The sequence below is a fragment of the Loxodonta africana genome, chromosome 21 (genome assembly GCF_030014295.1).
Source record: "Loxodonta africana isolate mLoxAfr1 chromosome 21, mLoxAfr1.hap2, whole genome shotgun sequence".
Lineage (NCBI taxonomy): Eukaryota > Metazoa > Chordata > Mammalia > Proboscidea > Elephantidae > Loxodonta > Loxodonta africana.
This window is the reverse complement of record NC_087362.1, coordinates 45,103,573-45,128,198: the sequence shown is the minus strand read 5'-3', so window position 1 is coordinate 45,128,198 and position 24,626 is coordinate 45,103,573. Positions and strand designations below refer to the sequence as shown.

At 41.5% G+C, this 24,626-nt stretch overlaps 1 protein-coding gene across 1 annotated transcript; it reads right to left on the bottom strand.

Moving 5' to 3' along the window:
- Positions 1–20,542: 20,542 nt before the first annotated feature.
- CHST4 (carbohydrate sulfotransferase 4) lies at positions 20,543–22,356 on the bottom strand. The gene has a single exon (XM_003417154.3). It carries the CDS (start codon positions 21,785–21,787, stop codon positions 20,543–20,545), a length of 1,245 nt encoding a protein of 414 aa, XP_003417202.2. The 5' UTR covers positions 21,788–22,356.
- Between the last annotated feature and the right edge of the window lie 2,270 nt (positions 22,357–24,626).

Below are 24,626 nucleotides of genomic sequence, written 5' to 3'. Positions count from 1 at the left end.
GCTCGAGATCACTAGCCATGAGGGAAATGCAAATCAAAACTACAGTGAGATACTTTCTCACCCTAACATTACTGCCACGAATAAAATAAAACAAAACTAAACAGAAAGTAACAAGTGTTGGAGAGGCTGTAGGGAGCTTGGAACTCTTATGCACTGCTGGTGGGAATGTAAAATAGTACAACCGTTTTTGGAAAACGATATGGCACTTCCTTAAAAAGCTAGAAGTAGAGATACCATACAGATCAGAATCCCACTCCTAGGAATATATCCTAGGGAAATGAGAGCCATAATATGAGTAGACATATGCACACCCATGTTCACTGCAGCGTTATTCACTATAATAAAAAGATGGAAACAACCTAAGTGCCCATCAACAGATAAATGGATAAACAAACATGGTACATAAGCACAATGGAATACTATGCAATAATAAAGAACAATGACGAATCTGTGAAACATCTCACGACATGGATGAATCTGGAGGGCATTACGCTGAGTGAAATAAGTCAGTCACAAAAGTTCAAATACTATATGAGACCAATATTATAAAAACTCATGAAAAGGTTTACACACAGAAAGAAAATCTTTGATGGTTAACTAGACAATAGATAAGTGGTAACTTTGGTGAAGGGTAAGACAGTACAAAATACTGGGAAAGTCAGCACAGCTTGACCAAGGCAAGGTTATGGAAGCTTTGTAGACACATCCAGACTGCCTGATGGACCAAATTACTGGGCCGAGGGCTGGGGACCATGGTCTTGGGGGAAAACTAGTTCAATGGCATAACATAGTTCATAAAGAAAATGTTCTACATCCTACTTTGGTAAGTAGCATCTGGGGTCTTAAAAGCTTGTGAGTGGCCATCTAAGATATTCTACTGGCCCTGCCTCAGCTGGAGCAAGGGAGAATGAAGAAAAACAAAGACACAAGGGAAAGATTAATGCAAAGGACTACTGGACCACAACTACCTCAGCCTCCACCGGAGTGAGTCTAGACTACTAGATGGTACCCAGCTACCACTACTAACTGTTCTGACAAGGATCACAATAGAGGGTCCAGACAGAGTGGGAGAAAAATGTAGAACAAGATTCTAACTCACAAAAAAAGACCAGACTTACTGATCTGACAGAGGCTGGAGAAACCCTGAGAATATGGCCCCTGGACACCCTTTTAACTGAGTACTGAAGTCACTCCTGAGGCTTACCCTTCTGCCAGAAATTAGATAGGCCCATAAAACAAAACGAGACTAAGTGGGCAGACCAGCCTGGGGCAAGGACTAGAAGGTAGGAGGGGACAGGAAAGCTGGTAATAGAGAACACAAAGTCAAGAAGGGGAGAGTGTTGACATGTTGTGGGGTGGCAACCAGTGTCACAAAACATCTCATCATGGATCAGTCTGGAGGACATTATGCTGAGTGAAGTAAGTCAGTCACAAAAAGACAAATATTGTATGAGACCACTATTATAAAAAGTCAAGAATAGGTTTATACACAGAAAGAAACATTCTTCGATGGTTACCAGGGATGGAAGGGAAAGGAAGAGAGAATTACTAACTAGATAGTAGATAAGTGTTAATTCTCATGAAGGATAAGGCAATACACAATATGGGGGAAGTCGGCACGATGTGACCAAGGCAAAGAAAGACACTGAGAGGTATGCAAGAATAAAGCTGTAACATATAAAATCCTGCAACAGCACTAGTAACAATAATTTGGGAGTAGATACATAAGCTAATATGTATGCCAAATAGGTGGGGGAGGGTCAAGAGTACACACGTGCACATATATAAGTATGGTTGTGGATATTTCTACATATGTATTTGTAAATGCTACATATATACTTATATATATAATACAGCATATAGAGGGCACAGTTATACAAACTGCTTATACACTGGAACTGAACTACGGGACATGAAGGCTAAGGACTATAGTCTTGGGGGACATCTGGGTCAGTTGACAAAACACAATTCATAAAGATAATGTTCTACATTCTAGCTTGGCGAGTAGCATCTGGGGTCTTAAAAAGCTTGTGAGTGGCCATCTAAGAAGCAACTATTGGTCTCTTCCAGCCTGGAGCAAAGGAGAACAAAGAAAATTAAACTCCCAAGGAAACAATTAGTCCACAGGACTAATGGCCCACATGAACCACATCCTCCCCTAACCTGAGACCAGAAGAACTAGATGGTGGTCAGCTACCACTACTGACCACTCTTACTAGGATCACAATAGAAGGCTGCAGGTAGAATGGGTAAAAAATGTAGAACAAAATTCAAGTTAAAAAAAAAAAGACCAGACTTACTGGTCTGAAAGAGACTGGAGGAACCCCCAAGACTATTGCCCCAAGACAGCCTTCTAACTTGAAACTATAGATACTCCTGGAGACCACCTTTCAGCCAAATAATAGACCCAAATGAAAATCCACTGCTGTCGAATCTATTCTGACTAATAGCAACGGTATAGGACAGAGTAGAACTTCCCCTTAGCGTTTCTGATACCCTTGAATTGTGGTGTTGGTGAAGAATATTGAATATACCATGGACTGCAGGAAGAATGAACAAACCTGTCTTGGAAGAAATACAGCCAGAATGCTTCATAGAAGCAAGGATGGTGATACTTTGTCTCACATACCTTGGACTTGCTATCAGGAGTGACAAATCCCTGGAGAAGGACATCATGCTTGGTAAAATAGGGGGTCAGTGAAAAGAGGAAGACCCTTAATGAGATAGATTGGCACAGTAGTTACCACAATGGGCTCAAGTGTGGCAACAATTGTGAGGATGATGCAGGACCAGGCAGCGTTTTGTTCTATTATACATAGGGTCGCTATGAGTTGGAACTGATTTGGCAGCACCTAACAACAACAATAACAAATCTTTGCAGAAGCAGGCTGCCACATCATTCTCCTTCTGCTGAGTGGCTGGTCAATTTGAACCAGTGACCTTTCAGTTCGCAGCTGAGTGCTCTAACCACTGCACTACCAGGGCTCCTAAATAATAGGACTCGACGGCACTGGGTTTTTGAGTTATAAAATAAATAATAACATCTGTGAAGAATGCGCTCCTTAGAACAATCGACTGACTACAGGAGATCAAAAGGGCAACATTTGCCCAGAACTAAAGATGGGAAGATAGGGAGGGACAGGGACACTGGGTTAATGGAAACAGGGAACCCAGAGAGGAAATGGGGAGAATGCTGACACATTGTGGAGATTGCAACCAGTGTCAGGAAACAATTTGTATAAGAATCATTGATTGGAAAATTAATTTGCTATGTAAACTTTCACCTAAAGCACAACAAAATGTTTAAAAAAAAATATATATATATATTTTGCAAACATTGACTACTTTGAATTGTCCAGGCCAGTTTTCTGGTAGAATGCCCCATTTTCTGGATTTGGCCCTCTTTTTTTGCCTCATGATTAAAAAATCAGTTGCTGTGTGGAGTCTTTTCCAACAGGCCTTTCTTCTGAGGTGCCTCCCAGAAGACTCAAACTTCCAAGCCACACATGTTAACTGTTAATTGCATCACCCAGGGACTCTTGCCTCATTAAGAAATTCAAGTTAAACATTAACCCGTTTATCAGTGCTGAAGTGTACTTCCCAATGCACTCCTCTAGGAGGCACACAATACCTGTTTGTTCCATGACTGGTGTTGCTAAATTCAATCTCTTGTTTAAGGTGGTGTCACAGCATAGAGCTGTGATGTTGTTAGTTGTTGTTGAGTCAATTCTGACTCATGGCGACCCCATGTGTGCAGAGTAGAACTGCACCATAGAGTTTTCAAGGCTGTGACCTTTTGGCAGCATATCACCAGGCTTGTCTTCTGAGGCACCTCTGGGTGGGTTCAAACTGTCAGCCTTTTGCCTGGTGGTCAAGCACTTAATCATTTATGCCTCCCCACTCCGCGTTTCAGTGATGGAAGGATTAAATGAAGGATGCATGCAAGGGGTCTCACCTATAGCTCTTATTGCTTGCCTGTTCCCTTTCAACCTTGGCTTTGGGGTAAATACACAAGATTTCTGACTAAACTTACCACAAATGCCTCTTGGTGGAACTTGGTGGAGTTGACTTGAGACTAATTTTTATATTATGAAAATTTTGAAACATACACAAAGTATAATGAATCTCAGTGTACTTATCACCCCATTCCAATGATTATCAGCATTTTGCCAAGTTCATTTCTTACCTTTTTTTTCTGGTGCATTTTAAAGCCAATCTCAGACATTGTATAATTTCACTCATAAATGCTTCGGTATGCATCACTTACAGAGAGGGACTTTAAACACACAGTCATAATGCCATTATCACACCTAACAAAATTTAAAATGTTTTAGTGTCATCTAATAATCAAATCATATTCAAAGCTTTGGAATTACTTTTGATCTCTACCATTTGAGCCCCTCTTCTTTTTTTCTAACACACTGATCCCTGACTTCTACAGGCACCATTTGGGAAAAAGGCTCACGTGTGAGTTCTCCTCAGCCCACTGGTCCAGTTTGGCAGTTGAGTCCTAGTGGCAGATGCACATTATTGGAGGTGTTAGGTGCTGGTCAGTATGTCCAGAAATTGCTGTATTGCTTCTCAAACTGTGACGTGCACATCAGTCACCTGGGGGTCATGTGAAAACTGCAGATTCTGATTCTGTAGGTCTGGAGTGGGGTCTCAAATCTTGTATTTCCCAACAACTTCCCAGATAATGGCAATGACGCTGGTTTGCAGAACATGCTTTGAGCAGCAGAGTACTTCATGAAAGGCAAAACCTTGACATTTTGGATATATCATCTGATAGGAAGGAAACACGCTAAGTAATGTCAAAGTTCCTTCTAGCACTTAAATCCCCTGAGTCTTTGGTTTTTAACATCTAGCAGCTGCAGAAATAACAGAACACAACGACTATTCCTATATCTCGGAAGAAGAAAAGCAAGCTAGAAGTACAAAACAAAACTTGAAACAACCTGATAAACTGGGGTAGGTTTGTTCCAATTTCTCTTGAATAATCAACAATCTCAGAGTCTAGTTCCACGCAATGGAAGGATTACCCGGAGTGTCACTGGGATGTTGTTCTTACCTGTTTGTGAAATTTGTTTCGCTAGACAGGTAGATATGTAGTTAAAAGCACAGACAGACCAGACTATGGAGGTGTGGCCTAAGAATTTGTAGCAAGCTCGTGGGTAATGGAAGCCTGGGCACCTAAAGTTTGAGAATAGCTGCCTTAGCAGTAATAGTCATGAGAAATGGGAAGAGTGGTTAGAAAGTTTCAAACAATTTAGTTGTGCTTTAATCTTAGATTTATCATGTTGGTGTAGAATTTGGTCAGCCGTTGAGTATTTACTGAGCATGTTCTATGTGGACAACAGATACATCCTAGTGATGGTGGTGGGGGAGACAAAAAATGCTTAAAAACATGCTAACCAACGACAATTTCAGGTACTGAGAAGTGCTGTAAAGAATTGTAAAAGAATTAAAATGGTTTCCATTTTTCCTAGATTCAATCTTTACCTCCTTTCCTCTTTCTTCTTATTTTCCTTTTTTTTTTTTCTTCTTTCTATCACTTTTCTATCTCCTCCTTCCTTGAACCTTAACTGGCATTAAACAGTTAATAGACAACCAACGAGGCTTATAAAAAGAGCTCTCAAAAGAACTGTTTCAACAGCTGCCAAAATAAGATTATGCAATGATCCTGAGAAAGAAGCATAAAAAGCCAAACATATCCCAACCATTCCAACTGCAAAGTTTTGCAGCATTTCCAGATAACACCAGCATCAGGCTGGAGGCTTCTCCCAACTTACGTAGCTGCAGGGGCTGACAAACCTAAGGTCAGTGGTCAGACATCAAGCTGCTGGCTTACGGGCTATAGGCTGACGAATCCAAGACTGGCAGGTGAAGCGGCAGGGTGCTGGCTTACAGGTTTTGGAGACCTAATAATCCCAAGATTGGCAGGCAGTAGAGCAGTCCAATGGCTCAAGTCCCAAGAGCTGGAGGTCAGATGATAATGAGCCAGATGCAGGAATCAGAGCAAGCAGCCTGCTATCTTGCATGCCTCATGCATGCGAAAGCCAGGCACTGAATAAGGAAGACTGAAGAGCAATCGACGACTTTGAATTATGGTGTTGGCGAAGAATATTGAATATACCATGGACTGATAGAAAAACAAACAAATTTGTCTTGGAAGAAGTACAGTCAGAATGCTCCCTAGGCAAGGACCGTGCAGTGTTTCATTCTGTTGTACATAGGGTCGCTGTGAGTCAGAACCAGCTTGACGGCACCTAACAACAACAGCACTTAAGGAACCTCATCCCGAGACAACACCACAGCCACATACCCTTCTCTTCCACCGACTCTAAGACAACTCCAGTCCTGTTTCAGCCCAGGGAGTTACCTAATTTTCAGGCGCTACCTGATGCACATCGGCTGAATAAAATGTTAATCTCTGTTGGAGTCACGCTGACTATTTTTTAATCTTTGACAGAATATAAAAGAGATCATTTAAAGGAGAAGGGGCTGCTTTAGCTGGGGTGATGAGGCAAAATGTCTCTGAGGCCTCATTTGAATTGAGACCAAATAATGAGAAGGAAGCCACCTAGATATAATTTGGAATAGAATGTTCTAAGTAGGAACTGCAGGTGCAAATACCTGGAAATTGGTAGAAAGGAGAGAGCATGCATGAGGGTGAGTGAATGAGGAGAGGAGCCTTGTGGTTTGGGAAGGCCCTGGAGGTTTTTGTTTTGTTTTGCTTGTTTGACCAGGTTTGTTGAGATACACTTCACTCACCATACATTTCATCCATTTAAACTGTACAGTCGAATATCCTTTTTGGTATACTCACACAGTTGTGCAACATCACTATGACCTAATTTTAGAACATTTTCATTACCCCTCAAATAACTTTGTATCCATTAGTAGTCCCTCTCCGTTCCCCACTTCCCCAAGTTGCTGGCGATCACTAATCTACTTTCCAAAGAGCTTTTAGAGAGTCAGCTATTCTGGACCTTTAATAAATGGAATCATACATTTTGTGGTCTTATTGTGACTTCTTTCATTTGTCATTGTTAGGTTCCATTGAGTACTGCCGACTTACAGCGACCCTGTGTACAACAAAACGGAACACGGCTGGGACCTGAGTCACCTTCACAATAGTTGTTATGTTTGAGCCCATTGTTGCAGCCATTGTGTTAGTCCATCTCGTTGAGGGTCTTCCTCTTTTTCCCTGACAGTCTGTCTGCCTTACCAAGCATGATGTCCTTCTCTAGGGACTGATTCCTCTTGATACCGTGTCCAAAGTAAGAGAGACGAAGTCTTGCCACCCTCGCTTCTAAGGAGCATTTTGGCTCTACTTCTTCCAAGACAGATTTGTTGGCTCTTCTGGCAGTTCATGGTATGTTTAATACTCTTTGCCACACCATAATTCAAAAGCATCAGTTTTTCTTCAGTCTTTATTTATCATCCAGCTTTCACAAGCATATGAGGCCATTGAAAATACCATGGCTTTGGTCAGGCTCATCTTAGTCCTCAAAGTGACATCTTTGCTTTTTAACACTTGAAAGAGGCTTTTTCCAGCACATTTGCCTAATGCAAAATGTCATTCGATTTCTTGACTGCTGCTTCCATGGGTGTTTATTGTGGATCCAAGTAAAGTGAAATCCTTGACATCTTCAGTATTTTTTTTCATTTATCATGATTCGTTTATTGGTCCAGTTGTGAGGATTTTTGTTTTCTTTGTGTTGAGGTGTAATCCACACTGGAGGCTGTAGTCTTTGATCTTTATCAATAAGTACTTTAAGTCCTCTTTGCTTTCAGCAAGCAAGGTTGTGTCATCTACATATTGCAGGTTGTTAGTGAGGCTTTCTCCAATCCTGATGCTATCTTCTTCTTCACGTAGTCCAGTTTATAGGATTATTTGCTCAGTTTACAGATTGAATAAGTATGGTGAAAGGATACAACCCTGATGCACACCTCTCCTGATTTTAAACCATGCAGTATCCCCTTGTTCTGTTTAGACAACTGCCTCCTGGTCTATGTACAGGTTCTGCATGAGCACAGTTAAGTGTTCTGAATTCCCATTCTTCGCAATGTTACCCTTAATTTGTTATGATCCGCACAGTTGAATGCCTTTGCATAGTCAGTAAAACACAAGTAAACATCCTTCTGGTATTCTCTCCTTTTAGCCAAGATCCATCTGACATCAGCAATGATATCCCTCATTCCACATCCTCTTCTGAGTCCCACTTGAATTTCTGGCAGTTCACTGTCGATGTACTGCTGCAGCCATTTCTGAATGATCTTCAGCAGTATTTTACTTGCATGTGATATTAATGATATTGTTCAATAATTTCTACATTGGGTTGAATCACCTTTCTTGGGAACAGGCATAAATATGGATCTTTTCCAGTCAGTTGGCCAGGTAGCTGTCTTCCAAATTTCTTGGTGTAGATGAGTGAGCACTCCCAGCACTGCATCTGTTTGTTGAAACATCTCAATTGGTATCCCATCAATTCCTGGAGCCTTGTTTTTTGCCAATGCCTTCAATTCAGCTTGGACTTCTTCCTTCAGTATCATTGGCTCTTGATCATATGCTACCTTCTGAAATGATTGGACGTCAACCAGTTCTTTTTGGTACAGTGACTCTGTGAATTCCTTCCATCTTCTTTTGATGCTTCCTGTGTTGTTCAGTATTTTTCCCATAGAAACCTTCACAGTTGCAACCCAAGCCTTGACTATTTTCTTCAGTGCTTTCAGCTTGAGAAATGCTGAGCGTGTTCTTCTCTTTTGGTTTTCTAACTCCAGGTGTTTCAAACATCATTGTAATACTTTACTTTGTGTTCTCAAGCTCCCCTTTGAAATCTTCTATTCAGCTCTTTTACTTCGTCATTTCTTCTGTTAGCTTTAGCAACTCTATGTTCAGGATCAAGTTTCAGAGTCTCTCCTCATACTCATTTTGGTCTTTTTTTCCCCTGCCTTTTTAATGACTGTCTTGCTTTCTTCATGTCTGATGTCCTTCCACAACTCGTCTGGTCTTCGATCATTAGTGTTCAGTGCATCAAATCTATTCTTAAGATGGTCTCTAAATTCAGGTGAGATATACTCAAGATTGTACTTTGGCTGTTGTGGGCTTGTTCTAATTTTCTTCAGCTTGCACTTGAACTTGTATATAAGCAATTGATGGTGTGTTACATAGTCAGCCCTGGCCTTGTTCTGACTGATGATATTGAGCTTCTCCATCATCTTTTCCACAGATGTAATCGATTTGATTTCTATGTATCCCATCTGGTGAGGTCCACATGTATGGTTGTCGTTTATGTTGTTGAAAAAGGTATTTACAATGAATAAATCATTGGTCTTGCAAAATTCTATCATGTTATTTCTAGCATTGTTTCTATTGCTAAGGCCATATTTTCTAACTACTGATCCTTCTTTTTTGTTTCTAACTTTTTGCTTTCCAATACCAGTAATTACCAATGCATCTTGATTGCATGTTTGATCAATTTCAGAGTACAGAGTTGGGGAAAATCTTCAATTTCTTCATCTTTGGCATTAGTGGTTGGTATGTAAATTTGAATAATAGTTGTATTAACTGGTCTTCCTTGTAGGTGTAAGGATATTATCCCATCTCTAACAGCATTTTACCTCAGGATAGATCTTGATATGTTCGTTTTGATGATGAAAAGAGTATCATTCCTCTTCAATCTGTCTTTGCCAGCATAGATGACCACATGATTGTCCGATGCAAAATGGCCTATACAAATCCGTTTCAGCTCACTGATGCCTAGGATATTGATTTTTATGCATTCCATTTCATTTTTGACCATTTCCAATTTTCCAAGATTCATGCTTCGTGCATTCCACATTCGAATTATTAATGGGTGTTTACTGGTGTTTCTTCTCATTTTGAGTCATGCCACATCAGCAAATGAAGGTCTCAAAGCTTGACTCCATCCACATCATTAAGGCTGACTCCACTTAGAGGAGGTAGCTCTTCCCTACTCATATTTTGAGTGCTTTCTAACCTGCGGGACTCATCTTCTGGCACTGTATCAGATAATGTTCAGCTGCCATAAGGTTTTCACTGGCCAGTTTTTTCTGGAAGTAGATCATCAGGTCTTTCTTCCTATCCTGTCTTAGTCTGGAAGCTCCACTGAAACCTTTCCACAATGGGTGACTTTGCTGATATTTGAAATACTGGTGGCATAGTTTTTAGTTAGCATCACAGCAACATGCAAGCCACCACAGTAGGACAAACTGACAGATGAGTGGTGGATCTGGGGTTTAGCACTTGAATTTTTTCACCTGAAAATTTAAAAATGACTTTTCAGTAAAACAGTGTTACTGAAAATGTTACACCACTTGTTTTCTATTTACAAAACTTTAAAGTGCATTTATTTGTTTTAACCACCTATAGCCATTTTTTTTTTCACTTGAAGATCTTTTAACAGAAACAGGGATATACAAAATTGGCTTTTGTCATTATTCAACCTCATGACAACACTATACATGCTGCTGAGTTATAGTAATTAGGGTGCTGCTGGACTGTAGACATTTTGCATTTTGAGTTCGTGAAGATTTTAGCTTTATCTGAGTTGCTTAGTCAATTCTATTTCGTTCAGTATTTTAGGAAAATATCTAATATATGAGTTTATATAATATAAATATTAAAAAGTCACTTGCATTTACAAAGCTCTAAGAAATTCAGTAAGCACTCTGTCACGTTCATTTCATAGAATAGATGAATGATGGACACAATACTGAGGAAGTTTTATTCAGTTTTTCTGTTTTTAAGCAAGTTCTGAGGTCAGCAAACTTTCTGCAAAGGGCAAGATAGTAGATACATTTTTAAAATAATTTATTTTACATTGTTGAGAATATACACAGCAGGACTTATACCAATTCAACAATTTCTACATATAAAATTTAGTGACATTGATTACCTTCTTTGAGTTGTGCAACCATTCTCACCCTCTTTTTCAGAGCTGTTCCTCCCCTATTAACGTAAGCTCACTGCCCCCTAATTTTCCTAGCTTTTGAGTTGTGTTGTTGTCAATTTGACCCCATATAGATAGATCTTAAAAGCACGTAATGCTCAAGGCAGACATTCTTTACTACTTAAGCTAAACTGTTGTTTGGTTTAAAGAAGACTTCAGGGGATATTTTTGGTTCAAGTTTTAAAGATTATCTTGGGGCAGAAATTTCAGGGGTTTATCCATCCTCCATGGCTCCAGGAAGTGTGGAGTTCATGAGAATTTGAAATTCTGTTCTCCATTTTCTCCCTTTTGATCAGGATTCTTCTATGGAATCTTTGATCAACACATACAATAATGGCAGATGAGCACCATCCAGTTCTTCTGGTCTCATGTTTGAGGAGGTGGTTAGATAGTAGACAAGTGTTAACTTTGATGAAGGGAAAAACAACACACAATATAGGGGAAGTCAGCACAACTTGACCAAGGCAAAGTCATAGAGGCTTCCTAGACACATCCAAACACCTTGAGGGTCTGAGTTACTGGGGCTGAGGGCTGGAGACCATGGTCTTGGGGGCATCTAGGTCAGTTGGCATAACGTAGTTCATGAAGAAAATGTTCTACGTCCTACTTTGATGGGTAGCATCTGGGGTGTTAAAAGCGTGTGAGTGGCCATTTGAAATACATCTATTGGTCCCATCCTGTCTGGAGCAAAGAAGAATGAAACTAAAGACACAAGGAAAATAAAAATCACAGTCTCCACCACGTGAGCCTGGAAGAACTAGATGGTGCCCAGCTACCCTACCTACTGCTCTGAAAGGGATCACAAAAGAGGGCCCTGGATAGAGCACAAGAAAAACGTAGAACAAAATTCAAATTCACAAAAAAGAACATACCTTACCTGTCTGACAGAGACTGGAGGAACCCCTGAGACTGTGGCCCCTGGACACCATGCTAACTCAAAACTAAAGCCACTCCCAAAGTCCATTTCTCAGCCAAAGATTAGACAGGCCTGTAAAATAAACAATAATACACATGAGGAACCTGCTTCTTAGTTCAATCAAATATACAAGACCAAATGGGCAACACCTGCCCAAAAGTGAAGACAAGAAGGCAGAAAGGGACAGGGAAACTGGACAAATAGACACGGGGAACCAGGGATGTAAAGGGAAACAGGGAGATTGCTGACACATTGTGGGGATTGCAACTAATGTCACAAAGCAGGTTGTGTATGAATTTTTGAATGAGAAACTAATTTGCACTGTAAACTTTCACCTAAACCAAACCAAACCAAACCCGTTGCCGTCAAGTCGATTCTGACTCATAGCAGCCCTCTAGGACAAAGTAGAATTGCCCCGTAGGGTTTCCAAGGAGTGACTGGTAGATTTGAACTGCCAATCTTTTGGTTAGCAGCCAAGTTCTTAACCACTGTGCCACCAGGGCTCCAAACTTTCACCTACAGCACAATAAGGTTAAAAAAAAAAAAAGAATCACCTAGGGATCTTGTTAAAAGGTAAATTCTGATTCAGTATATTCAGTGGATATGCAAATTCTCAGCAGGGGTTCGAACCAAAATGAGCTGGTTCGAAGCTCTGTGAATAAGATAGCCTCTACTCTCAAAGAGCCTGGTCAAAGAACATGTAAATTGGGTCGTTTTATTACAGTGTGATAAATGCTATTATAAAGAAAGGTCATAAAAGTGGTACTCAACAGACACGAAGGTCATGTCAAGAAAAACTTCCAGAGGCGATGTTTTAGTTGAGATCTGAGGTACCAACATAATTAGCCAGACAAGTCAGTCTTGAGGACAGAATACGGTATTCCAGGAGGAAGAAATAGTATGATTTAAGATCCAAAGGCAGAAAAGTATATAGTACACGGTACACTTTGCTAGAACTACAAATTTGAGATGGATGGAAAGTAGAGTCCAAGAGGGATTGGTAAGAGAGAGACACAAAGGCCAGATTTTGAAAGACTTTCTAAATTATATTAAGAAATATAAACTTACAGATTTTTTAATACCGTGTAGATACTGTACTGAAATGGGCAGGCTGGGGGCAGGAAGGACAGTCACAGTAGTTAAGAGAAATATGATAGTGCCATGAACAAAGCAGAGGGGAGAGACTTGGGGAAAAAGAGAAGTGGGTGAACTTAAGAAATGTTGATGAGTTAGAACTGGCAGTTGTTGGTCACTGATTGGTGGAAGAAGACAAGGGCAAAGTCCAGGGTTTTGATTTGACAACAGGGTAGAAGGTGGGAAAGAGACCGAGGAAGGATAAAGATGTTGGCACGGTTTGAGTTGGAGGAGGGAAAAAATCATGAGTTTGGACATGTTGAGTCTGAGGTGTCTTTTGAGGCAGCCAGAGTATGTCAAATAGATAATATGGAGCTGAGATATACATTTGCGGTCATGTACATATAGGTGGTTTTTTAATCACTGGCATAGATGAAGATAGTCTAGGGAGAAAGCATAGAGTGAAAAAAGAACAGGATCTAAGCCTGAACCCTGAGAAATACCAACATTTAATAGCTAGTTGGAAGAGAATAATTTCACAAAAGACTGAAAAGGAGTGGCTGGAGAAGTACGAAGAAAACCAGGATACAGAGTTTGAAGAAGGAAGAAGTGGTCAATAAAGTCAGTCATTGCTGAGAGGTGAGGTGAACTGAGAACTAGAAAATATTCATTGGAGTGAATGAGTGACATGGAATTTAACTTTTATTGTTAACTAGAACTGTTTCACTGGGGAGAAGTAAGCAAAACCCAGATTGGAGTAGGTTGAGGAGGAAGTGAATGTGAGAAAATGTTTAATGAATATAGACAACTCTTCTGAGCACTTTAGCTGTGAAGGTGAGGAGAGAGATTAACAGTGTGATAAGGATATGGGAATGAGGAAGCATTTTTCCAAAAAGGGAGAGAACTGAGTAAGTTAAAAAGCCAAAGAGAAGGATTCAGTTGAAGAGAAGTTGAGTTTAGAAAAGAGGGAGTGAATAATAAGAAAATATACAGTTCTTAAGAGAGTGGGAGGGAATGGAGGAACTGGCCTTAAACAGGAAATGGAACAACATCTATACTGTACGAAACATAAGAAGGAAGATAGGTTTAGGTGTTTGACATTGGGAAATAGAGAAGTTTATATCTGATGGCTTCTCTTTCCTCAGTGATGGAGGTTGGAATATAGTTGGAGAAAGTTCTTACGGAAAAGGGGAAAAGGTTGCAGGTGAGTGTTGAGAAGATCATAAATTAAAATAGGTGATCGTAAATTCCACGTGAACTAATCTCTCCTGTTGTGTGATTTTCTCCGTTCAGCATTTGCCTGCTTGGGCTTGGAAGCAGGCAAGGAGAAAATAGAGTTGGGTTACAACTTCTGAAGACAATTTAACATTTCTCACACTGGTCATTCTCAAAACACTCTCCTGCCAGATGTTAATAGGTATATTGAGAAAAAAGTTGTTCCCTGCTCAAGTAAGTTTGGGAGAACTGTTGTATACTCTACTGTTTCCTTAATATCCATATAAACATATTTGAGGTTCTGAGGGTCTTAGATTTAAGAAAATATTAATTTTGTGTAATCAAGTTTTTCAAGCTTATTTGCATCTAGAATGCCTTTATGTGTGTGTAGCGGGGTGCATTTGTTAAGTCCTCATAGTTTGGTATGTGATGGATCAGGTAAGTAATCAAGGGTTCCGTCCATTCACCTTACCCTTGCATAAAAGAATAGGGCCCTTTATTCCTTTTCACAGTCAACATGTTTACATCACCTCTAGTTAGCCATTTAAATCCACATTAATTAGGGTGGAGTAGTAGCTAACACCTTCTAATATTCCTCATTCTTTATGAATAGTTACTCTAAGTATTTGTTGTAGTGTCTATAAATTCCTGTGTAAACTTTAAAAAAAAAAATCAACTTCCTTATTGTTCTTCGGAACCATAAGGAGCCAACTTGAAAACTGGCAAGAAAAGCAGGGTCAATGACCATCCCAAATGATTAGGATTAGGGCAGGGAGGGAGGGGGCAGTCAGAGTTACTGGTATTATTATTTTAATACTAATAATAATCAACATTTTCATAGGCCTTTAAGTTTACAAAGTGCTTTCATGTGCATTATTTTAATTATATTTAATTAAAAGTTGCAGCTATTGTTGGCAGAAGCAAGGAGGTGGTTTGGGGGTATGACAAATGAAAAGATATGTCAAGAAAAAAGGAGAGGGACTGGGAAAGGAGCTAAAAATATTAGGGACAGTGGTCTGAATCATGCATTCTCAATATCAGGTGATACTTTCCCCAAAGGGTTAAAAATTTGTTCTTGGGGGAGAGTGAAAAGGAGCCATAGTACATAAAGAGATATATGGCATATCTGTGTTATTAAAATGACATGGGGGAGGACAATTAGGAAAAAATGTCTAAAAAGGCTCCTTTGGGGTGGGGATTGGTAATGGAAAGAAAAAAAAAAAAAGCCTGAGAAACACTGGTCTGAGTCCTGTGGATCCCATAGAACTTTTTGACATTCATGAATGATTTCTGTCTTCCCAGATAGTAGGCAACTCATTTGCCTAGCACATTTTCTTCTGGCTTCATTTGCCCTGCCCATAGTCCCTGAGGCCCTAAATGATCATGTTCTGCCTTTTCAACCCATTTCTCTTTTGGCCACAGCTGAGTAAATTAGGGTGGGCTCAGATTGGCCAGTAAGTAACCAATCTACGAAACCTGGCTGCACTTCACTTCCCCTTCTCAGGCTCTTTGTGAGATGGCTTGAATGGGTAACAAAAGAGCCCTGGTTAAGACATCTCCCCAATTAGGATGCTTGGGCTGGCAGCATGTTCAAAGCTCAAGGCAGGATTTTTGCATTTCAGGCAGAGAAATCTATTTGAGCCATCAGCCCTTTATTCTTACCCCTGGTTTAGGTGCGGTAGGGCTTTTCAACAGCTGCACTATGAATGTTTGAGGTCAGGTCAACCCTATGGGGTAGTTCTCCTCTGTCCCGTAGGGTTGCTATGAGTCATAATCAACTCGATGGTACACAACAGCAAAAACAGTTCTTTGTTTTGGGGGCTTCTGTGCATTTGTACATTGTAGGATGTTTAGCATCTCTGACTTCTACCCATTAGATGCCAGTAGCACCCTGCCCCCAGTTGTGACAACCAAAAATGTCTTCAGACATTGCCAGATTTCCCCTGGGGAGCAAAATCACCCTGAGTTGAGAACCACTGATAAAGAGAATCTAGAAGCTCAGAGAGTATCAATCTCCTAATCATATCTTATGATCGGAAACTGCCATAAAGGGCCTATGCTCTGCTGTTAAGCATTGCCTTAGTAAGGAAGTTACCAAGCATGATCTAAGACAGTCCTTGAAAGCCAAGATTAGCATCTTTACCATGATATTCACAGCTAACATTTAGTGAGTGCTTGCTTCAATGCCAGGCCCTTGCTAATAAACAAAAAATGAAAAACAGTTGTCGTGGAATCTGACTCATGGTGACCCCATGTGCGTCAGAGTAGAACTCTGCTCCATAGAGTTTTCAATGGTTGGTTTTTCAGATGTAGATTGCCAGGCCTTTCTTCTGAGGTGCCTCTGGGTGGACTTCACCTTCCAAACTTTTGGTTAGCAGCAAAGTACGCTAATGCTTTGTACCTTGTTGATGCCCACTAAATATGTTGAACAAATGAAGAAACGCTTTAGCTGAATGCTACATTCAAATCTTAGTATTCTGGTTATTTGTACTACTTTCTCCTCAATACTATATTAAAAACAAATAAGCTTCCTCTGAATGACCAGGGAGGCTTATGTATAAGAGAGGCATAGCTCTTGATAGATTTGCTAGGTGTACTGGGGATCCTCAACTAGTGCTTATCGGAGGTTTATTGTTAACTGGCCTATTCCCTCACATATACTCATTTTTAATTTTGCTTTGCCACTTCTGCAAAAGTAATTCAATAGAGTTGTGATAACATATATACAGCCAGGAAAATTAATTTATATTTAGCTTGAGTTTAAATCACACAATGAATTATGAACAATTTTTTGAGAAACATATCACAGACAATACAATGACAGATTTTTGCGTAAAATAATCAGAAGTTGACTCTTCATTTCCATCTCTCTGTAATTGCTATTCGTAAGTTGAAAAAGAATAGTTTTTGATTAAGACTTATTAAAAGCAGTGATTGTTTTTACTACATAGAAAATGAAACTATGTAGTAACTATAGATAGTAACACAGCTAAATTACAGTTTAAGCCCCTTTATTTCAAAAACTATCTCACTCTCACTCTCTAAAACGTATTGTGAAATTTTGAGAGCCCCCAAAGGGCAGGGCTTGCAGCAGTTTCCCAGCTTGGTTATTAAATTCCTATATTCAGTGTTATTCAAGATCGACTTTGAGACGGCTTTAAATTTCCTATATTCAATGTCTCAGATGCCAGGAAGCACGTGAGGTCCGTATGTGGCCCTCCAGTTAGGCGTTTTGGGCCACTATGTTTACTCTAGACATTATGCTTACTCTGAAGCTCGTGCTCCAAACCCGAATACTAGCTCTGAGAAATTTAGATCACATTCACCCTTAAACCCCATGCAGCTAAGTTGAATGAGGAGGCAAAGAAATGCCTTTCTGTTGCTGGGGTTCGCAAATGGAACAGACGTCTCCAAATCAGAAAGGATGTTGAGTAGAATGCCGTCCTATACACTCCACACCATTCTCAGCTCCCCAGACTTCCCATAGCCACAGTTGAGTGTCCTACCATGCTCATCACTGAATCCAGTGCCAGCCACCTGAATGCGTCAGTTGGGGACTGTTCCAGTGCTCACTGAAGTGTCATTCAACACGAGGTCAGATTTTTAATAGGTTATTTAACATGATTTTACACTCCGTGTATTCTTAGGCAATATTAAAATGTCATCATATTATAATTATATATTATTTAAAAATTTTGGGGGGGTAGGCTTTCACAGTTAGATATGTTACACTCAAATAAAAATGAATTTAGACCAGAGGTGTCCAATAGAACTTCTTGTGGTGATGGAAATGATCTATAGCTGTACCGTCTAATACAGTAGCCACTAGCCACATGTGGCTATTGAGCATTTGAAACATGGCTAGTTCGACTGAGGAGCTAAATTTTTTATTAATTTTAATTGATTTAAATCTAAACAACCACATGCAACTAGTAGCTACTGTATCAGACAGTGTAAACTCTCCTTCAAGAGGGCGGCTATTAGATGTCCGGACCTAATGTTCTTCCTGCTGTCTGAGCCATTGAATATAGGAAATTTAAAGCTGCTTTGAAGTAGATCTTGAATAAGATCCTGAGACTTCCATGTGGCTTAGTCTCTTTCCTTGTCTGAGGACTGGGGGGAGGGTCCTGTCGGAGGACAAACAGACAGCCCTGAACTGCTTCAGCATCATGTAGAGATGGTTCTAAAAGGAAGATATTAACTTTAAAATAATTCAGGCAGAGGCTGGAATTTTGAGGAAAAATCAGAGATGGTCAACTCTATCACTGTCTGCCCCCTCACGGGCCCCCTTCACTTTGTTTGCGCCATCTCTTGCTGCTCTGTGTTGGGGAAATTTTCCTCTTTCATAGTTTTTTGTAGAGGCAAGAAGCATTTGGCTAGGAGATCCTAAGCTCTTGAGGAGTTCTTAGAGTGGCTTGGGTTTGGATATTAGAATAAATTTGCTCCTTTAAAAAAAAAAAGTGTAAATTAACTTCAACAGACCCTCCTGGCAGAAGTAGCTACTTTAGCTTCTTTAGAGCTACTCAGCAGAATCAAGTGGGAGGACTCTGACCTGACACTGAGGTTGCATTACAAAATGAGAAGCATGTTGAAAGTGGTAATGAATACAAAAGATGAAGTGACAGCATCTCTTAGGCTTGGACAAAGTGAGATATTAAACAAATCAGGACTGAGGGTTCATGGAATTCTGGAGGTCAAGTTCTAGGCCTTCCTATTCCTTCCAACCTGGGGACTGGGACGGTTTCAGTGACTACATACTCTCGGTATGCCTTGAACAGGCACCTGTCAGAGCCATCAGTTGAATAGTGTTGCTGCCCAAATGCAGTGTGTATTAGTGCCGGGCTGGCTGTGGAAGAATCACCAGGATCGCTTGATAAAGAACAGAGTCCTAGGCTCCACCCTGGGAGATTTCAATTACAGCAAACCTGGGGAAGGTCCTGGCAATATGCATTTTAAGACGCCCCTGCTCCCTTCCCCTCCTCAACACCAGGTGTTTCTGGTGCACAACTAGATCTAGGAACTGCTGCAAAGACTGGGAGAAACCACTTTTCTTGTTAGGGAAGGGTGATCAGGAAAAGCTAAATAGCACCTTATGAGAACTGAGGTCCTTTGGCCGAAGAATCAGAATAAAAGAGAACTCTTCCCAGTCCTCAGGGTGATGCATATAGCATTATTACAACTGATGCCTCACACAAGAAAGAAAGGGCTTTGTTGCTGATTGTCTACTTTCTGCCAGTTCAACCAGATTTAGTTCATCTGATACTAAACATCGTTATAGGAAGTTTTTTTTTGGTATATGTGGGTAATAGACAATTGCAAAAGTGTCCCCAAAAATTTATAAAGATGATGATGTTCTTAGGCTAGGACCCCACAAAAATGAGCACTCACTACTAGTAATTAGGAAGCTTGAAAGAAGACATTCCAAACAGTCTTCATTGGAAATTTTAATACTAATGGATAAGAGCTTCACAGGTCAAAGTCTTCTATGTGTGGTAAGAAAACACTGAGGGGAAGTGACTTCCACATTGGGCCCAGCCACCCCATAAACTGAATAGCTTGCTCTGTTTTGCAGAGATTTTGTTGTGACGGCCATGCTTACAGGTAAGCCTCCCACGCTGTTCTTACTCCCTTCCTTGAATCCACTGGGAGCTTTGAGGGCTGAGTTCACATCCTTGTGGAATCTAGGGATGAGCTCTTTGGTGGGAGGGCCGTTGCCCTGGTTCTTACTGTTCCTCCCTTTTGCCAAGATGTGGGCAGAGGTTTATGGATTTACTCCTCTGGTACTGTATGGTGCCTAACACTCTCCAGGCCATGAAGTCTCTGAGGTACCCACCAATAGGAAGGCTAAGACAGGAGCAAGGCAGCACCACTGTTTCACTGGTTTCTGAGTCTGTTTTCTGTTCTTTTCTTTCATTATTACAGATTTTATGTTTACTGAGACTTTGTTTTTCTTTTTTTATTTTCATGAGTAGATTTCTTAACTTTGTGGTTACCTTGAAGTTTACTCTTATCTTCCTAAGTTTGAACCAGTCTTTTATTACTTGATATTGCCTTGACTTTCTCTCCGTTTAAAAGCTCTATACCTATACCATTTATTCCCTCTTTTATTGTTTTGACGTCGTCATCATTTGTAGATTGATGTCTCTATTTCTCTGTTTTAAGTCTTTTAGCTTTGTTTTATTATTGAGTTCCTTACCCTGAGTCTATTTTTTAGACATGAATACAGACACAAAGATTTCTGTGCTTGAGCATGTGTGGGGCACAACTCATGCTCACATGGATACCTACAGAGACATAGTCAAGGCTCAGAAGCATTCATTTAATGTGGCTGAGGTTGGTCCTGGGTTGGGGCAGAGCCACCTCAACCCTCATGATAGTCTTGGTCAGAGAGGATCCAGGTAGAGAGAATATCCAGTGACAGGTTTCTCTGCTGTTGCTCAGACAGGACGTGGCGGTAGCCTAGCAAATTCATGGTATCAGAACAGATTGTCTGAACTCGAGTAACCTTTTTGAAAGGCAAGGCCCAGCGCCAGGCCTGGGAGACATTGAGGGCATTCCTCGCATTTGTGTGGAAAGCGTGTTTTCCCATGCCCTTGCCTTGGGTGATGTTTTGCACCCAAGTCTGGAGCCAGGGAAAGAATTTCAGCCCTACGAAGTCATACATTCGGGAAGTTTGGGCCTGGGGGTCGCGGACCAGGTCCTCATAGCGCACAAGCAGGTAGCGCTGCTGCAGGGCTTTGGGCAAGAGCCGGATGGCCTCGAAGATCTCTTGCTGGCTTTCGCAGATGGTCTGCATCACGTGGTAAGGCCGGTCCTCCTCCTTGAGTTGGTTCCACTTCTCCCCTAATACAATGCGGCTGTCAGTCATGAGTTCCAATGTGGTGCGCTCTCGGGAAGAGAACACAGCCCGGGGGTCCCGGACCAGATGCACAATGTACAAGTTGAGGGACAGGTCTTTCAGCAGGGGGTAGAGAGACTTCAGGTTGAAGAAGCGCACTTCCTTGAGCACCACATGGCTGTAGGAGCGGCAGGCCTTCTCCACCATCTCAAAGGGCTGTCGATTGCATAGAATCTTGCAGTGAGCCTGGGGGATGATTTTACCTGGTGGAATGATGTTGCAGGCAGGTGGGGAACACAGGGCCCGGCTGGTCTCCCACTGGAAGAGGGTGGACTGTCTCCGGGGACCAGGTTGCATGTAGGCGTCGAAGACACTCATGTCACAATGAAAGACAGAGCGTACCAGGTCCCGCACTGCCATGTGCAGCCTCAAGGCAGTGCTTTCTGTAAAGCTCATCCAGACGTGCCAGGCAGGCTCCATCAGGTAAAAGACATCTGGGTGCTGCCCAAAAACCTGTCCCACAAAGGAAGAGCCTGAGCGCCATGAAGACAGTATTAACACGTGCACAGGCTTGGGATCCTCCTTCGAAGGCAAAGAGCTGAGGTGGTAGCTGTACAGATGGAAGAATAGAGCGAAGATCACCATCTGGGAAACCAGAAACAGCAACAGCCTCTTTTTTATGGGTAGCATCATTGGGCAGAAGTTGAAGGCCTTTAGGAAACAAGGAGACAGGCTTGTTAGGTTGCTGGTTTGGTGTCTGCCTTCCATCTCCTTTTTTAGCCACCACCACCTTCTCCCTGGACGCCACCAAGGAATGACACAGAATACCTGTACCCTCCTGCAACCAATTGCACCAATCCCTCCCCAAATCAATTCCTGACCTTTGAAGTTACTGTATCAATGAGTTCTATATATTTTAGGCTCTTCCATTCCTCCCTCCTTCTTTTTTGTCCTTTGGACTACCAAAACCAAAAAAAAAATCAACAAACCCACTGCCGTCGAGTCGATTCCAACTTACAGCGACCCTATAGGACAGAGTAGAACTGCCCGATAGAGTTTCCAAGGAGCGCCTGGTGGATTTGAACTGCCGACTCTTGATTAGCGGCTGTAGCACTTAACCACTACCCCACCAGGGTTTCCTTGGACTACCAAGAATGCCTTTTTCCAGTTGCTGTCAAGTCATTTCTGGCTCATGGTCAGTGACCCCATGTGTGTCATGTTACCTTAGTAAGGACGTTACCAGAAATGACCTAAGACAGTCCTTGAGAGCCAAGATTAGCACCTTTACCATTATATTCACAGCTAACATTTAGTGAGTGCTTGCTTAAGTGCCAGGCACTTGCTAAAAAAAAAAAACATTGCTGTGGAGTCTGACTCATGGTGACCTCGTGTGCATCAGAATAGAACTGTGCTCCATACAGTTTTCAATGGCTGGTTTTTCAGATGTAGATCACCAGGCATTTCTCCTGAGGTGCCTCTGGGTAGACTTGAGCCTCCACCCTTTTTGTTAGCAGCATGTTAACCACTTGCGCTACCTAGGAATTCCATGGAGAATGCCTAAACTGGCCATATTTAATTAGCATCTAGGGAACTACCTCTGTCTTGAAGACGTGCATATCTCCAGTTAGGTTACTTATGACGCAAGTCTTGGTTGAAAGCCTCGTTAATTTCTCTTGAAACTAAGGGAGATAGACAGTCTTTGGAGGAGCTGCCTTGAGGCCATGGCTCACCCATCCGTATCTTGAGGGACTAGCATAAGGCCATTTCTCTCCTTTCTCCCTGTGTCAGTTGAGCACAGGACATTCCACTTCATCCCTGAAGGGTATGGCTGCAGGTTATAAAACTGCTGACCTTTAGAGTTGTCTCCTCAGCCTCAGAGCCACATGTCCACAGATCTTATCATCCTGTGAGAATAGGGATATGAGGAGCTGACCCAGTGCTGACCTTGCTTCTGTGTATATGAATCCTTTTGCTCTCATAGTCTCTTACCAGTTATCAGTAGACACTATGAAAGTGTAATAAGGCAACCTAATAGCTTCCGTATTGGTACCTGTGGCCTGTCAACCACCACACTGCTGTTTGGGGGAATGCTTTTACTACTTGACATGGCTTACTCAGGGTTGCTCAGTACAGTTGGGCAGGTTGTACACTGCATAGGCTTGGGGAATGCCATCACATCAATTTTCTAGATATTTATTATTAAAAAATTCTGGTAGCTGGAAGAACTAGATGGTGCCCAGCCACCACTGATGATGGCCCTGACAGGGAACACAACAGAGAATCCCTGATGGAGCGGGAGAACAGGGGTGGAGACCTCAAATTCTCATAAAAAGACCAGACTTAATGGTCCGACTGAGACTTGAGGGGCACCAGACCTTCTGTTAGCCCGAGACTGGAACCATTCTTAAAGCCAACTCCTCAGACAGGGATTGGACTGGGCTATAAGACAGAAAACAATACTGGTGAGGAGTGAGCTTCTTGGCTCAAGTAGACACATGAGACTATGTGGGTAGTTCCTGCCTGGAGGCAAGATGAGAAGGCAGAGGGGGACAGGAGCCGGTTGAATGGACATAGGGAATACAGGGTGGAGAGGAAGAGTGTGCTGTTGTATTACGGGGAGAGCAGCTAGGGTTACATAGCAAGGTATGTATAAATTTTTGTATGAGAAACTGACTTGAATTGTAAACTTTCACTTAAAACACAATAAGTAAAAAAAAGAAAAAAATTCTTGTAGCTAACAGTATTTTGGTCCAAAAAAATAAATAGGTTAGGATGATTTTCTAGTTGCTGGAGTTTAAATATCTAGAGAAATGAGTTTCATTTTGTAATTCATACCAAGCCTCATACAGACTGGTGGCAACCATGAACTTATTCCCTTCATAATCAGGGCTGGTTGTTGTTCTTAGGTGCCATTGAGTCAGTTCCAACTCGTAGCGACCCTGTGCACAACAGAACGAAACACTGCCTGGTCCTGAGCCACCCTTGCAATTGTTGTTATGCTTGAGCTCATCGTTGCAGCCACTGTGTCAATCCACCTCATTGAGGGTCTTCCTCTTTTCCACTGACCCTGTATCCTGCCAAGCATGATGTCCTTCTCTAGGGACTGATCCCTCCTGACAACATGTCCAAAGTATGTAAGACGCAGTCTCGCCATCCTTGCCTCTAAGGAGCATTCTGGTTGTACTTCTAAGACAGATTTGTTTGTACTTTCGGCAGTCCATGGTATATTCAATATTCTTCGCCAGCACCACAATTCAAAGGCGTCAATTCTTCTTCGGTCTTCTTTATTCATTGTCCAGCTTTCACATACATATGATGCGATTGAAAATACCATGTCTTGGGTCAGGTGCACCTTAGTCTTCAGGGTGCCGTCTTTGCTCTTCAACACTCTGAAGAGGTCCTTTGCAGCAGATTTACCCAATGCGAAGCGTCTTTTCATTTCTTGACTGCTGCTTCCATGGCTGTTGATTGTGGATCCAAGTAAAATGAAATCCTTGACAACTTCAACCTTTTCTCCATGTATCATGATGTTGCTTATTGGTCCAGTTGTGAGGATTTTTGTTTTCTTTATATTGAGGTGCAATCCATACTGAAGGCTGTGGTCTTT